Source organism: Heptranchias perlo, chromosome 15, assembly GCF_035084215.1.
Source record: "Heptranchias perlo isolate sHepPer1 chromosome 15, sHepPer1.hap1, whole genome shotgun sequence".
Lineage (NCBI taxonomy): Eukaryota > Metazoa > Chordata > Chondrichthyes > Hexanchiformes > Hexanchidae > Heptranchias > Heptranchias perlo.
Genome location: NC_090339.1, coordinates 62,587,693 through 62,605,052, shown reverse-complemented (window position 1 = coordinate 62,605,052; position 17,360 = coordinate 62,587,693). Strand labels below are relative to the sequence as shown.

Below are 17,360 nucleotides of genomic sequence, written 5' to 3'. Positions count from 1 at the left end.
CCGACCCGCTCCATCTGTTTTTGGAAGCCAATCCCGATCATTTTAATGTATTAGCTCAGACACCAGTGACTGAAGCCCACAGGGAGGTGACCAAGACAAATCTCATCAACGTCGCTAGTTAAGGGCCGTGCGAGATCCAGAGGAAAATTTCTCCTTCAGGGTTGTAGACCTCTGGAGCAAGAACAGTAAGGCTTCGAGTGACCCGTGTGTTCAACACCTTTGTTAATCTCAGCGTTAAACAGCGTTAACTCTGTTTCTTTCTCCGCAGATGCTGCCTGACTTGCTGAGCTTCTCCAGCATTTTCCGCTTTTATTTCAGATTGCCAGCATCCGCAGTATTTTGCTTTTGATTTCCTTTGTCAATCTGCTAATTTGGTCCAACAAATGGCCTTTGAGCTCTTTGACGCTCTTTCTCTCCCTGTTACCAATCACTTGGGGGAAGGTCTCTGCCAAACACTGAAGCTGTGCATCTACCGGTGGGACAGCTCTGGCCTGCCCTTCGGTAGGACGCAGCATGGCTCTAGCTGAATATACCAGAGAACAAATGGATATTTTTTTTAAGGGAGTCAACAACAACTACTTGCTTTTATACTGTGCCTTTAACATAGTAAAACATCCCAAGACGCTTCACAGGAGCGTTATCAGACGGAATTGACACTGAGCCACGTGTGGAAATATTAGGACAGGGATCTTGGTCAAGGAGGTAGGATTTAAGAAGCGTCAAAGGAGCAGAGAGAGGCGGAGAGGTTTAGGGAGGGAATTCCAGAGCTTAGGGCCTGGACAGCTGAAGGCACGGACGCCAATGGTGCAGCAATGAAAATCAGGGATGCACAAGAGGCCAGAAATGGAGGAGCGCAAAGATCTCGGAGAGTTGTAGGGCTGGAGGAGATTACAGAGATAGGGTCGAGCCCTTCATGCGAAGCGCATTGCCAGACTTTGCATCCGAAATCTGACTAACCTATCGGCCGGAAGCCACCGATGCCTAGACTCTTCTCAGGAGCTCTTGGTAGCTAGCTGATGGTGGGCATGAGGAAAGGGGTTGCAACCCCAAAAGCTATTTGTCTCGGAAAATCTTCCAGGTAGGCACGCTCTTCATCTTCTTCAAATCCCTCTCCTAAGAAGGAGCCTGTGGATGCTTCTAAGGGCGGTGCTCCCAATAAATAAGACAACAATGAAGACCAGTCTCATCCATCTTGTCTTAGGTTACACTTCCCCCAAAGTAGGAAGGCTGGAAGCATGGAGTTTAGTTCATTCAGAGATGCAGATGTGGACTTCTGATTGTAATGCCAATGACAACCCTTTCATTTCGAATGGGTTCACACTGGCATTCTGCGGCCACATTCTCTTGTGGTCATTGTTTTGTCAGACATTGTTTTGCACTCTATGTGGGATTTTTCTGATTATGTACCCCATAAAGTTCTCAGTACCAATCTCTACTTGGGGGCATCTCGGTGGCATCTTTTTGGACTCTTTGCTGGGGAGTCTCCATCCCAAGGAAAATCATCAAATTCAAAATCTGTTTCATTTACAAGTCCCCTCCACAGACATGCCCTTCCCAACCTCTGCTGCCTCCTCCGTCCTCACTCACCCTTTGTTCTTCTGATTCTGCCCCCTCGCAGAATGCTCCACATTGGTCGCAGAGGCTTCAGCCATCCTGGCCCTATACTCTGGAACCTTTTCTTCAGATACCAGAACTGAGAGGTTATACCTATCAGGAAAGACTGGACAGGCTGGGGGCTCTTTTTTTCTAGAAAAGAGAAGGTTGAGGGGAGACCTGATAGAGGGCTGAAAGGGTTGTGGAGGCAGGAACCCTCACAACATTCAAGAAGCATTTGGATGAGCACTTGAAATGCCATAGCATACAAGGCTACGGACCAAATGCTGGAATATGGGATTAGAGTAGACAGGGCTGATGGCCGGTGCGGACACGATGGGCCGAAGGGCCTCTATCCGTGCTGTATAACTCTATGACTCTATGACTCTAGGTCTTTATGATTATGAAAGGGTTTGATTAGGTAGATGTAGAGCAAATGTTTCCATTTGTAGGGCAGACTGAAACTAGGGGCCATAAATATAAGATAGTCATTAATGAATCCAATAGGGAATTCAAGAGAAACTTCTTTACCCAGAGAGTGGTTATAATGTGGAACTCGCTACCACAAGGAGTAGTTGAGGTGATTAGCATAGATGCATTTGAAGGGGAGGCTAGATAACTACATGAGGGAGAAAGGAATAGAAGGATATGCTGATAGGGTGAGATGAAGAGGGGAGGGAGGAGGCTCGTGTGGAGCATAAACACCAGCATTGACCAGCTGAGCTGAATGGCCTGTTTCTGTCCTGTACCTTCTATGTAATTCCCCCCAAACCCCTTTGCTACCTCTCTCTCCTTCTCCAAGAGCCTCCTCAATACCTAACTCTTTGTCCATGTCTTCAGTCACCTCCCTTAATTCACTGACCAGATCATTGAACCTCTCAATTCTGGGCTTGAGAAATAGAGGCATAGAGTACAAAAGCAAGGAAGTTATGATGAACCTTTATAAAACATTGGTTCGGCCACAACTGGAATATTGTGTCCAATTCTGGGCCCCGCACTTTAGGAAAGATGTGAAGGCCTCAGAGAGGGTGCAGAAAAGATTTGCTAGAATGATTCCAGGGATGAGGGACTTCAGTTACATCGATAGACTGGAGAAGCTGGGGTTGTTCTTCTTAGAGCAGGGAAGGTTGAGAGGAGATTTGATAGAAGTATTCAAAATCATGAAGGGTTTAGATAAAGTAAATAAAGAGAAACTGTTCCTAAGGGCGGAAGGGTTGAGAACCAGACAACACAGATTTAAGGTGATTGGCAAAAGAAACAAAGGCAACATGAGGAAAAACTTTTTTATGCAGCAAATAGTTAGGATCTGGAATGCGCTGCCTGAAAGGGTGGTGGAAGCAGATTCAATCATGGCTTTCAAAAAGGAATTGAATAAATACTTGAAGGGAAAAAATTTGCAGGGCTACGGGGAAAGAGCAGGGGAACCGGACTAACTGGATTGCTGTTACAAAGAGCCGGCACGTGTTCGATGGGTCGAATGGCCTCCTTCTGTGTTGTGACCACCCTATGATTCTATGATAGAATGAAAAGCACACCTTTGTCAAAGGTGGTGCTGTGTGATCATGTTGGTGACCTCTGAGCAATTATCTGGCTGACGTGAGTTGACAAATGCAAGGTGTCAGATCAAGTTCCACGGTGTATTCAAACCAAAAAGCTTGGTCCAGATATTTGAAGTCAGAAGTTCTGGTGTTGGCAGACACCCTTGTCTCTAAGATGCTTGATTCAGAAGTCCTTTGGAAGAAGGTAGAGATGACTGTTACGTTCTTGCCCAGAAGAGTCTAAGCCAGTTGTTCCTGGGCCATAAGGAGTTGGGACAGTCTTGATGTAATAACAACATTAAGGCCTTGCTTGAGATAGACAAGGAACACCGGAACAGGAGGAGGCCATTCAGCCCCTTGAGCCTGTTCCGCCATTCAGTTAGATCATGGCTGATCTGTATCTTAACTCCATCCACCCAACTTGGTTCTGTAACCCCTAATACCCTGGTGTAACAAAAATCTATCATTCACAGTTTTGAAATTTTCAATTGACCCCCAGCCTCAACAGCTTTTTGGGGGAGAGAATTACCCTTTGTGTGAAGAAGTGCTTCCTGACATCACCCCTGAACGACCTAGCTCTAATTTTTAAGGTTATGCCCCCTTGTTCTGGACTCTCCCGCCAGAGGAATGGAGGCACAACCACATCCCCATAACAAACCAATGAGAACAATTGCTGCATTAGTACAGCTCCCGATCATCTGAGGTGACGTCATCAGACAAGCCGCGGGAACCCCAGACACCGTTCCTGCCAATTTTCCGCAGCTATTCCACCAAAGTTACCGTGGACCCCTTCAGAAATTCCACCGCAATATTCTGTACTCTGATAATCAAAGTATAAGCAAAATTTGAGTTGATTAGCAGTCTAACCTCTTATTTGTGGCCAAGCATCTCCTGCAAACACATCAGAAGTTTCAGTCCTCCTCAACATGCTTCTTATTTTTCGCTTTTTTGTACTTTGTTTCATCTGATCTACAGCATGACAAAACACATGTAACCTCATCACAAATGCTAGTTGTAGAAATATTTCTTTGTCTTTCATTGCCAAGCGTTGCTAAGTAACACTGCGTTTAAATATTATCACTTTTTTTTAAACATCAATTAAAAACTGCTTATTTGCAGGAATTAAGAATGGTCCTGAAATTACACGCAGGATACTAACATATAAAAGCTTAACGTGTTTGATTGAAATTTCTCTCTGTGTTACTTTAGTGATGGTGTTAACCTGCTCAATGGGTTTCAGACCCCTGCTAATGTAACGCAGAAATGGATTGGAAGCAATTTTAGTGTCCCATGGAATCGGACACTGCCGCTGGTAGTTTTAGCAATGTGGAATGGCAATTCTGAGGAACAGTGCATGAAAATGTTGACAGCAACATGTTACTGATATGGCTATTTGCAAATAATAACACGAGGAGTGGTGATTCTGCAATCTGTTGCTCTCAGGCAGAGTGTCTCAGGAAATCGCTGGCACGCAGCCAGTGATTTTCTGTCCAATAAAACAAATGGACGGAACAGCTCAGGTGGCCCCCTCCCCCAGCTTGCTGAGAATGCAGCTCCCTGCTCGCCGTACTGGATCACAGAACCATCCCTAAGGTCCCCTCATGTGATGCTACTAAGCAAGGTTTTGCAGGTAGCAAGAAGAGAAAACTGATCTTGAACTTGAACATTGCTGGACTGAAATGATGCAAACATTTTCTTTCCAACAGGTATGTACCCTGTAATGCAAGTCAGGGTCAATGTGATCTCCTGCACTAATTTCGGTCATCTAAAGGGGTCGGCGAGGAATTTTCCAGATTCTTTTGCCTAATTGGACTGGGTTTTTAACCTGTTGTGGAGTGTCTGCATTGTGATCCATAAGGCATCACAACAGTACGGGACCAGCTGGTCTTTTCCTGCCCGACATTTTCGTATGTTTGTAAGAGGGGTCTAATCCAATTTAATTGATCAGGTAGTAAACAAACAAAAAAACGTTGTAAGGAATAACAATTTCAAACAGTGAGAAAAGATAGTGGTTTTCCAGTGGTTTAATGGACATTTTAAATGGACTGGAAAATCAAGGGCTATTGAGTGATTAAATCTGGCCATTAAATCTGTTGCACAGTAGATTTTCAGGATATCAATCTTATGTTCTTCTTTCTCAACCAAATATAAGGAAAACAGAGGTGATTACTGTCCTAACCTCGTTGTGTTGCCTGCTGGAAATTTTGTAGGACCTCCTCAATCCTTTTCTCATCGGGGTCTTGATAAAATATTTCTTCATATTCTATTCCATAACAAGAGGTTTGTGAGTTTGTTACAGAACGCTAAGGAGCAGAATTTACACCTCTAAATACTCTGGTTACATATCAATCCTTTCAATGATGTCTTTCAGATCAGATGTTAAACCGATGACCCATCTACAGACATCAAAGATCTGTAGATGAGCATTGAAGTTCTCCCGGTGCCCTGGCCAACTTTACTTCCTCGACCAGCAGCAATGAAAGAGATAACTAGTCATTTAATCCCATCTCCTTGTCCTTTCCCCATCTGCTTTTATATATTTTTTTAAGTACCTATCCAATTTCCTTTTAAATGGTATTTAAAGTCTCTGCCAGAATAGCCACTTGGATTGACATTTCAGCTGTTCGTTAAGAGTTCTGGCTCAGTTTTTTTGTTTCTTAATTATCACGTACCATGTTAATTTAATCCTCCTGAACATGATAGGCCAGTCGCACATCGTCAGGTAACATAACATCAGGTCACGTCACGTTACTCTCACAGTGCCATCTTCTGGTGCACTTCTAAACTTTTAAAAATATATAATAGGTAAGCAGTACTGCAGTGGCATTGCTCGTGTTAGGTCAGAGGATGTGCAGTTTTATAAGGATGGGAGTATTATAATATGTGACACACAATCTGCTACATTACCACTAAGATGCAGCTGTGTGCAACTTAGTATGTCCCTTTAAATCCACAAAGTGCAATTCAAGTGCTTTGTTCCAGTCAATTAGAAGCTTTTCTGCTAGAACCATTTAGATGTCCTCTGGGTCTCAGAAATATATTTTATTTACACATCCTCTCGGTCTGAGATATATCTTTTATTTGTGTAGTTCCTCTCATAATTGGCTTTTTTTGTCATACCATTATCACTCCTGTCATTTAATCATCTCCTGTCCTCTACCAAATCACAGAATTTCACCACATCCCCTTTCACCTGGCTTTCCTCCTCCTTATAAGGTAACTCAACACAACCCCCTAAGGGAGCTTTCTGCCCTCTTTCCTCTACTCACCACTTCCCCTTCCCATTCTGCCTTTTCTTCTCACACTCCCGTTCTCCGCACCTATTCATCCTCCCAAATCTCCATCTCCCTGTCCATCTTCCCTAACTTTCTTTCTCCTCTCCTCTCACCATTGCTGCAACTTCTCCCCCTCTCCTCCTCTTCCCTCCATCTCTGCCCTTTACCTCCCACTTCTCACCTAGGCCCAATTATCCCCTTTGCCTTCTCACCCTGCTTCGCTTGAATGTAGCAGTCACAGCAGATCTGCAACTCACTTTTAATTTTTCTTAGCGCAGTTGCGTTTAGCATTAACAATGAAAGAGAATGTATCAAAAGAAGCCATTATGTATCGTGGTTTTGCATCAGCAGGTTAGCAAACCCAACAAAGATGAGCTGGATGTTTACCTAGGATTGACATTGTTGGAAGTGTTGGCTCTTCTGTCTTCTGCTCACTGATTGCTTCATTCGGGTTTATAACGAGTATTTCTGCATGCAGATTACAAAAATATCTCAGTTAACAAAATCATCTGCTGATGTGATAATCCATTATAAATTACAAATGTTGCCTGGGTTGCAACTTTCCATCTCAAATTGCAATGAAACTCCCTAAGTGAGTCTCTGTCAATGGGAAAACTCATTTTCCAATCGTCAACATTGACCTGCAGTGCCTGTTGTACCTGTAGGTCATGATGTGGAGATGCCGGTGATGGACTGGGGTTGACAATTGTAAACAATTTTACAACACCAAGTTATAGTCCAGCAATTTTATTTTAAATTCACAAGCTTTCGGAGGCTTCCTCCTTCGTCAGGTGAACGATGTGAAAATGAAAACCTCGAAATGAAATCGCATTTATAATTCACAGAACAATGCTTGGTGATTACAGACAGTTTTTTCAACTGCCCGTTGCCAAGGCAATCAGTGTGCAGACAGACAGGTTTTACCTGCCAGGTCTCACAGAATGTACCTGTAGGTGGCACTGTGCTTGGCCATTACAGTGTTAAATGCCTGTTATATAATGTTCGGTGCAAAGCCCGTCAATAGTCCGGTTTTGTAACAGCAAGTCTTGGCATTAAGCTCCAGTGTAAAGACATTGAATTTTAGATAATGTTGTGCCATAGATCTAGTTTTCCAATGTTACTTCAGGTAACTTCAATGAGAGCAGAAGAAAAATGTAATTTTAATTTCCCTAAACAAGAACACTTGGACATTAACTTGCAAATTACCATTCCCGATACTCTGAAAGCTGTATTTCCCGCCAGAGACAGAAATTCCATCTCCCTCCAGCCCAGTAAATCTCATCCCTAAAAAAAATTCTCATCTGAGTTCTCACCACTCTCCACCCTAAGCACAAAGTCTGGACCGAGAAGCCCCTCCCATTTCCCCCCACTAACCAGATCATTGACCTCTACGAGTGCAGCAATCCCCGCCCTCCCCATAGAGCATAAACTCAAGGCCACAGAGTAGGGCACATTTTCCCCATCCCCATTAAGCAGGAAGTCGGGCCTTGGGAGTAGGAGAGACTATTCCTCACTGAAGATGAAATCCAGGCTCGATGGAGGGAAAGGTCACTCAACACAACTCCTCGAGGAGAGTTTGCTGCCCGCTTCCCTCTACCCACCCCATGCCCTCCACATTCCTATTCACACCATCCATTCCCCTTCCCCAAGTCCCCTCTGCCTATCCATCTTCCCTACCCCTCTACCTCTTCCTCCCTCTTCTCTCCTTCGCTCCCTCCTGCCCCCTTACCCTCCCCCTCCTCACCTGGGCCCAGTTATCCCCTTTGCCTTCTCACCCTGCTTCACCTGAATAGAGCTCAGTCACAGCAGATCTGCAACCTACTTTTATGTTTTTCTTAGCACAGTTGCATTTAGTGTTAAAAATTAAAGCAAATGAATCAAAAGAAGCCATTATACATCCTGAATCAGCAGGTTAGCAAACCCAGTGATGTTGAGCTGAATATTTACCTGGTTTTGATGCTTGTATTGCATTTTTTATCTTCTCAATCATTTTCATTTCAGGCTTTGCAATGTGTAATTCTGCATGGACATTGCAAGGATATCTTGGTTAATAAAATCATCTGCTGTTGTAATAATCCATTATAAATTTAAAATGTTGCGTGCGTCGAACTTTCCATCTCAGATTGCAATGGAACTCCCTAAGTCAGGCTCTAACGATGGGAAAACTCATTTTAAAGGTGTCAACATCCCCCTTCTTTCTCCTCTCCTCGTCCTTCCAACTTCTCCCTCACCTGGGCCCAATTATCCCCTTTGCCTTCTCACCCTGCTTCACCCGAACACTGCACAGTTACAGCAGATCTGCAACTTACTTTTAATTTTTCTTAGAGCAGTTGCGTTTAGCGTTGAGAATGAAAGAGAATGAATCAAAATAAAACCATTATATATCGTGGTTTTGCATCAGCCGGTTAGCAAACCCAATGATGATGAGCTGGGTGTTTACCTAGTATTGGCACTGCTGGACGTGTTGGCTCTTCTGTCGTTTTGTCAATGATTAATTCTTCAGGGCTTACAATGAGTATCTCTGCATGTAGATTACAAACATATCTCAGTTCTGGTGTTGTAACATTTTATTATAAATTACAAATTTTTTCTGGGTTGCAACTTTCCATCTCAAATTGCAATGAAACTCCCTAAGTCAGTCTCTGTCAATGGGAAAACTCATTTTAAAAGTGTCAACATTGACCTGCCGTACCTGTTGTACCTGTAGGCAGCACTGTGCTTGGCCATTACAGTGTTAAATGCCTGTTACATAACGTTAGGGCAAAGCCCGTCAATGGTACGGTTTTGTGGAAGTGAGACTTGGCATTAGACTCCAATGTAAAGACATTGCATTTTAGATAATGCTGTGCCATTGATGTGCTTTTCCAATGGTCTTTCAGGTAACTCCAATAACAGCAGGAGAAAAATGTAATTTTAACTTCCCTAAACAGTCACTCTTGGACATTAACTTCCAAATTACCATTCCCGATACTCTGAAAGCTGTATTTCCCGCCAGAGACAGAAATTCATCTCCCTCAAGCCTGGTAAATCTCATCCCCCCAAAAAAATCCCATCATATATTACACCACTCTTCCCTTGACTGAGACTAATCCACTAATCAGATTATCGACCTTCACGAGTACAGCAATCCCCGCCCTCCCCGAAGAGCAGAAACTCAAGGCCGCAGTGTAGGGCACATGATCCCCGTCGCCACCCGCCCCCATTATGTAGGAAGTCGGGCCCTGGGAATAGTGAAAAGGAAATCCAGGCTCGATGGAGGGAAAGGTCACTCAACGTAACCCCTGAGGAGAGTTTGCTGCCCGCTTCCCTCTACCCACCCCATGCCCTCTCCATTCCCCCCTATCCACCTACCCGCCATGTTCCCCGCTCCCATTCAAACCTTCCACCCTCCTTTCTCCTTATCCACCTACCCTATCCCTCGCCCCCTTTCCCCCCTCTTCTCCCATTCGCTCCCTCCCCCTCCTCACCTGGGCCCAATTATCCCCTTTGCCTTCTCACCCTGCTTCACCTGAATATTGCTCAGTCACAGCAGATCAGCAACTTACTTTTGTTTTTTTTTGTAGCGCAGTTGCATTTAGCATTAAGAATGATAGCAAATCAATCTAAAGAAGCCATTATACATCCTGAATCAGCAGAATTAGCGAGCCCAATGATATTGAGCTGGATACTTACCTGGTTTTGATGCACGTGTTGCTTTTTTTATCTTCTCAATCGTATTCATTTGAGGCCTTGCAACAGTTAATTCTGCATGGACATTACAAATATATCTCGGTTAACAAAATCATCTGCTGTTGTGATAGATCCACTATAAATAAGAAATGTTGTCTGGGTTGCAACTTTCCATCTCAAATTGCAATGAAACTCCTTAGGTCAGGCTGTGTCCAATGGGAAAACTCATTTCCAATTGTCGACACCTACCGAGAGCATCTGTTGTACCTGTGCTTGGCCATTTCAGTGTTAAATGCCTGTTACATAATGTTAAGTGCAAAGTTTATCAATGGTACAGTTTTGTAGCAGCACGACTTGGTATTACGCTCCAGTGCAAAGACGGGACTCAGTTTTACATCTCATCCGAAAGGCAGTGCCCTCTGACAGCGCTGTACTCCTTCAGTACTGCGCTAAGAGCACCAGCCTCGATTTTGTGCTCAAGTCCCTGGAGTAGGACGATGAACCCACGACCTTCTGCCTCAGAGGCCAGAGAATGCCACCACCGGACCACGGCTGACAGATGCTGGCAGTAACAGCGGATCTGCAGAATACTTTTAATTTTTTTCTGAGCACAGTTGCATTTAGCTTTGAAAATGAAAGAAAATAAATCAAAAGAAGCCATTTTGTTTCCTGGTTGTGCATCATTAGGTTAGCAAACCCAACGGCGATGTTTACCTGATTTTGGCGCTTTTATTGGCTCGTCTGTCTTCAACTCAATCATTGCCATTTCAGGGCTTACAAAGCCTAAATCTGCATGGACATGACATAAAATATCTTGGTTAACAAAATCATCTGCTGTTGTAATAATTTATTAGAAATTACAAATGTTGTGTGCGTTGCAGCTTTCCATCTCAAATTGCAATGGAACTCCTCCGCTGGCTCTGTCAACGGGAAAACTCATTTTAAAAGTGTCAACATTTACCTGCAGTACCTGTAGGTGGCACTATGCTTGGGCTTTACAGTGTTAAATGTCTTTTGCATAATGTTAGATGCAAAGCCAATCAATGGTATGACACTGTGGCAGCGAGACTTGGCCGGTGATTATGCTCCACGCAAGCCTCCTCCCTCCCTACTTCATCTAACCCTATCAGGATACCCTTCTTTTCCTTTTATTCTAATTCATTCACGGGACGTGGGCATCGCTGGCGAGGCCGGCATTTATTGCCCATCCCTAATTGCCCTTGAGAAGGTGGTGGTGAGCCGCCTTCTTGAACCGCTGCAGTCCGTGTGGTGAAGGTTCTCCCACAGTGCTGTTAGGAAGGGAGTTCCAGGATTTTGACCCAGCGACGATGAAGGAATGGAGATATATTTCCAAATCAGAATGGTGTGTGACTTGGAGGGGAACGTGCAGGTGGTGGTGTTCCCATGATCCTGCTGCCCTTGTCCTAGGTGGTAGAGGTCGCGAATTTGGGAGGTGTTGTCAACGAAGCCTTGGCGAGTTGATGTAGCGCATCCTGTGGATGGTACACACTGCAGCCACAGTACGCGGGTGGTGGAGGGAGTAAATGTTTAAGGTGGTGGATGGGGTGCCAATCAAGCGGGGTGCTTTGTCCTGGATGGTGTCGAGCTTCTTGAGTGTAGCTGGAGCTGCACTCATCCAGGCAAGTGGACAGTATTCCATCACACTCCTGACTTATGCCTTGTAGATGGTGGTAAGGCTTTTGGGAATCAGAAGGTGGGTCATTTGCTGCAGAATACCCAGCCTCTGACCTGCTCTTGTAGCCACAATATTTATTTGGCTGGTCCAGTTTAGTTTCTGGTCAATGGTGACCCCCAGGATGTTGATGGTGGGGGATTCGGCGATGGTAACGCCTTTGAATTTCAAGGGGAGGTGGTCAGACTCTCTCTTGTTGGAGATGGTCATTGCCTGGCACTTGTCTGGCGCGAATGTTACTTGCCACTTATCATCCCAAACCTGGATGTTGTCCAGGTCTTGCTGCATGCGGACACGGACTGCTTCATTATCTGAGGGGTTGCGAATGGAACTGAACACTGTGCAATCATCAACGAACATCCCCATTTCTGACCTTATGATGGAGGGAAGGTCATTGATGAAGCAGCTGAAGATGGTTGGGCCTAGGACACTGCCCTGAGGAACTCCTGCAGTTATATCTATTCCTTTCTCCCTCATGTGTTTATCTAACTTCCCCTTAAATGCATCTATGCTATTCGCCTCAACAACTCCTTGTGGTAGTGAGTTCCACATTCTTACCACTCTCTGGGTAAAGAAGTTTTGCTTGAATTCCCTACTGGATTTATGACCTCTAGTTTTGGACACCCCCACAAGTGGAAATTTTTTTTCTATGTCTTCCCTATCAAACCCTTTCATTATCTTAAAGACCTCTACCAGGTCACCCTCAGCCTCCTCTTTTCTAGAGAAAAGAGCCCCTGGACCTGATGGCCTACATCCGAAGGTTCTAAAAGAAGCAGCTGCAGAGATAGTGCATGCATTGGTTAAGACCTTCCAAAATTCCCTAGATTCTAGAACGGTCCCAGCGGGTTGGAAGGTAGCAAATGTAACACCGCTATTCAAGAAAGGAGGGAAGAGAGAAAACAGGAAACTACAGGCAGGTTTGCCTGACATCAATCGTTGGGAAAATGCTAGTATCCATTATTAAGAAAGTGGTAACAGGGCACTTAGAAAATCATAATATGATTAGGCAGAGTCAACATTGGTTTTATGAAAGGGAAATCGTGTTTGACAAATTTATTAGAGTTTTTTGAGGATGTAACTAGCAGGGTGGATAAAGGGGAATCAGTGGATGTAGTATATTTAGATTTTCAAAAGGCATTCGATAAGGCGCCACACGAAAGGTTGTTACATAACATAATGGCTCATGGGGTTGGGGCTAATATATTAGCATGGATTGAGGATTGGTTAATGGACAGAAAACAGAAAGTAGGAATAAATGGGTCATTTTCAGATTGGCAGGCTGTAACTAGTGGGGTGCCACAAGGATCAGTGCTTGGGCCTCAGCTATTTACAATCTATATTAATGACTTAGATGAAGGAACCAAGTGTAATGTATCCAAGTTTGCTGACGATACAAAGCTAGGTGGGAAAGTAAGCAGTGAGGAGGTCACAAAGAGTCTGCAAAGGGATATAGACAGATTAATGGAGTGGGCAAGAAGTATAATGTGGGGAAATGTGAGGTTATTCGCTTTGGAAGGCAGAATAGAAAAACAGAATATTTTTTAAATGGTGAAAAACTATTAAATGTTGGTGTTCAGAGGGATTTGGGTGTCCTTCTACTCGAAACACAAAGTTAACGTGCAGGTACAGCAAGCAATTAGGAAGACAAATGGAATGTTGGCCCTTATTGCAAGGGGGTTGGAGTATAAGAGTAAGGAAGTCTTACTACAATTGGACAGGGCTTTGGTGAGACCACGCCTGGAGTACTGTGCACAGTTTTGGTCTCCTTACCGAAGGAAGGATATACTTGCCTTAGAGGCGGTGCAACAAAGGTTCACTAGATTGATTCCTGGGATGAGAGGGTTGTCCTATGAGGAGAGATTGAGTAGAATGGGCCTATACTCTCTGGAGTTTGGAAGAATGAGAAGTGACCTCATTGAAACAAATAAGATTCTGAGAGGGCTTGACAGGGTAGATGCTGAGAGGCTGTTTCCCCTGTCTGGAGAGTCTAGAACTAGGGGGCATATTCGCAGGATTAGGGGTCGGCCATTTAGGACTTCACTCAGAGGTTTGTGAAACCTTGGAATTCTCTACTCCAGACGGTTGTGGATGCTCAGTCGTTGAGTATATTCAAGGCTGAGATCGATAGAATTTTGGGCTCTAAGAGAATTACGAGATATGGGGATTGGGCAGGAGAGTGGAGTTGCGGTCGACAATCAGCCATGATCTTATTGAATGGCGCAGCAGACTCGAGGGGCCGTATGGCCTACTCCTGCTCCTATTTCTTATGTTCAGCCTGTTCAGGCTTTCTTGATAAGGATATCCTCTCAGTTCTGGTATTATCCTTGTGCATCTTTTTTGCACTCTCTCCAATACCTGTACATCCTTTCTATAATATGGAGACCAGAACTGTGTACAAATCTCCAAGTGTGGTCTAACCAAAGTTCTATACAAGTTTAACATAACTTCCTTGCTGTTCAATTCTCTCCCTCTAGAAATGATCCCTCGTGCTTGATTTGCCTTTTTTAATGGACTTTTTAACCTGTGTCGTGGGTTAAAGATTAAATGTTCTCTGATGCTCTGCTGGATGCCTTGGTGCAGGCAGTGGACAGGAGGAAGGACATCCTTTTCCCCCATGGGGCAGGAAGCCCTCCAGGCAACTGATGAGGAGGCAATGTCGGGGTTGGTGGGGGGGACTTCGCTCAGTATGTCAATGTCAGGAGCATTGCCCCTAGAACATGGCTGTAATGCAGGAGGGAAAAAAATCAATGATCTAACCAGAGTTGATAAGGTATGAAGACTGCTAAAACACTTGCTCATCATCACTCTGCGGCATTCACAGCCTCATTAATTACAGCATCACTGCCCTCCCCACCAGTGTAAAGACATTGGAATTTTAGATAATGTTGTGCCATTGATGTAGTTTTCCAATGTTATTTCAGGTAACTCCAATAACAGCAGAAGAAAAAGGTAATTTTAACTTCCTTAAACAAGAACTCATGGACATTAACTTGCAAGTTACCATTCCCGATACTCTGAAAGCTGTATTTCCCGGCATAGACAGATATTCCATCTCCTTCCAGCTCAGTAAATCTCATCCCTAAAAAAAATCCTAGCAATGTTCCCACCACTCTCCACCCTAAGCACAAAGTCTTGGCTGAGACTAATCCACTAATCAAGTAATTGACCCCAAGGTGTACAGCAATCCCTGCCCTCCCCACCCTGACGAAATACGAGGCCGCGAAATGTGGAGTCTAACGCTCATTTTCCTCGTCACCTCCTCCCCCATTACGCAGGAAGTTGGGCCCTGGGATTAAGGACAACTGTTCCATCTTTACTGGAAAGAAAATCCAGGTTTGTTGGAGGTAAAGATAGCTGAACACAAACCCTTGAGAGTTTGCTGCTCCCTTTCCTCTACAACCACCCCATCCTCTTCCCACTCTTCCTTCTCCACCTACCCTCCCGTTCCCTGCTCCTAGTCACCTCTTCCCCAAGCTCCCTTTCCCTGTCCATCTTCCCTACCCCTCTTGCCTATTCTGCTCCTCCTCTTCCCCTCCCCCTCTTCTCTCCTGCCCTCCTTCCATTCCCTCCCCCTCCTCACCTGGCTTCAATCATTTGCCTTCTCACCCTGCTTCAGCTGAATACTGCTAATTTTCTATTAGCGCAACAACAACAACAACTTGCATTTGTACAGCACCTCTAACGTAGTAAAACGTCCCAACGTGCTTCACAGGAGCGATTATCAAACACAATTTGACACCGAGCCACATAAGGAGGTATTAGTACAGGTGACCAAAAGCTTGGTCAAAAAGGTAGGTTTTAAAGAGTGCCTTAAAAGAGGAAAGCAAGGTAGAGAGGCGGAGAGGTTTAGGGAGGGAATTCCAGAGCTTAGGGCCCAGGCAGCTGAAGGCACGGCCGCCAATGGTGGAGCGATTAAAATCGGGGATGCGCAAGAGGCAAGAATTGGAGGAGCGCAGAGATCTCAGAGGGTTGTAGGGCTGGAGGAGGTTACAGAGATAGGGAGGGGTGAGGCCATGGAGGGATTTGAAAACGAGGATGAGAATTTTAAAATCGAGGCGTTTCCGGACTGGGAGCCAATGTAGGTCAGCGAGCACAGGGGGTGATGGGTGAACGGGACTTGGTGCGAGTTAGGATACGGCAGCAGAGTTTTGGATGAGCTCAAGTTTATTGAGGGTGGATAATGGAAGGCCAGCCAGGTGACCATTGGAATAATCTAGTCTGGAAGTAACAAAGGCATGGATGAGGGTTCCAGCAGCCGATGAGCTAAGGTGGGGGCGGAGACGGGGGATGTTGCGGAGGTGGAAGTAGGCGGTCTTGATAATGGAGCGGATATGCGGTCGGAAGCTCATCTCAGGGTCAAATAGGACGCCAAGGTTGGGAACGGTCTGGTTCAGCCTCAGGCAGTGACCAGGGAGAGGGATGGAGTCGGTGGCTAGGGAACAGAGTTTGCAGCGGCGACCAAAGACAATGGCTTTGGTTCCGTTTAGTGTTAAAAATGAAAGAGAATGAAGCAAAACAAGCCATTTTGTTTCCTGGTTTTTCATCAGAGGGTTAGCAAACCCAATGACGATGAGCTGAAAATCTACCTGGTATTGGTGCAATCGTTGATCCTACTGTCTTCAACTCACTCATTTCCATTTCAGGGCTCACAAAGCCTATATCTACACAGACATGACAAAAATATCTCAGTTAACAAAATCATCTGCTGTCGTAATAATCCATTATAAATTTAAAATGCGTGGGTTGCAACTTTCCATCTCAAATTGCAATGAAACTCCCTAAGTTGTACCTGTAGGCGGCACTGTGTTTGCCCATTACAGTGTTAAAAGTCTGTTACATAACGTGAAGTGAAAAGTTCATCAATGGTACAGTTTTGTAGCAGTGAGACTTGGCATTAAACTCCAGTGAAAAGACACTGAATTTTAGATAATGTTGTGCCGTTGAAGTACTTTTTCAGTTTATTTCAGGTGACTCCAATAACAGCAGAAGAAAAATGTAATTTTAACTTCCCTAAACAAGAATCATGGACATTAACTTGCAAATTACCATTCCCGATACTCTGAAAGCTGTATTTCCTGCCAGAGACAGAAATTCCATCTCCCTCCAGCCCAGTAAATCTCATCCCTAAAAAAAAATCACAGCTGAGTTCTCACCACTCTCCACCCTAAGCACAAAGTCTGGACTGAGAAGCCCCTCCCATTTCCCCCACAAATCAGATCATTGACCTCTACGAGTGCAGTAATCCCCGCCCTCCCCATCGAGCAGAAACTCAAGGCCACGGATTAAGGCACGTTTTCCCCGTCACCATCCGTCCCCATTAAGTAGGAAGTCGGGAGTAGGAGAGACTATTCCTCACTGAGAAGGAAATCCAGGCTCGATGGAGGGAAAGGTCAGTCAACACAACCCCCTGAGGAGAGTTTGCTGCCCGCTTCCCTCTACCCACCCCATGCCCTCTCCATTCCCCCTTATCCACCTACCCGCCACGTACCCTGCTCCCATTCAAACCATCCACCCCCCCCCTTCTCCAAGCCATTTTCACTATCCCTCCCCCCTTCCCCCCTCTTCTCCCCTGTCCCCCTCCCATTTGCTCCC

General features: G+C 44.9%; 1 protein-coding gene across 1 annotated transcript in view; it reads right to left on the bottom strand.

Annotated features, from left to right (window-relative positions):
• Nucleotides 1-17,360, bottom strand: part of LOC137332824 (uncharacterized) — a 41,470-nt gene that overhangs the window by 21,013 nt on the left and 3,097 nt on the right. The window contains exons 3-10 of the mRNA XM_067996755.1: nucleotides 16,355-16,429; nucleotides 10,790-10,864; nucleotides 10,079-10,150; nucleotides 8,847-8,927; nucleotides 8,354-8,425; nucleotides 6,794-6,874; nucleotides 5,311-5,394; nucleotides 3,999-4,100 (exon numbers count right to left, since the gene is read on the bottom strand). Of these exons, the coding sequence (XP_067852856.1) occupies nucleotides 3,999-4,100; nucleotides 5,311-5,394; nucleotides 6,794-6,874; nucleotides 8,354-8,425; nucleotides 8,847-8,927; nucleotides 10,079-10,150; nucleotides 10,790-10,864; nucleotides 16,355-16,429 (642 nt within the window). The remainder of the gene's footprint in view (nucleotides 1-3,998; nucleotides 4,101-5,310; nucleotides 5,395-6,793; nucleotides 6,875-8,353; nucleotides 8,426-8,846; nucleotides 8,928-10,078; nucleotides 10,151-10,789; nucleotides 10,865-16,354; nucleotides 16,430-17,360) is intronic.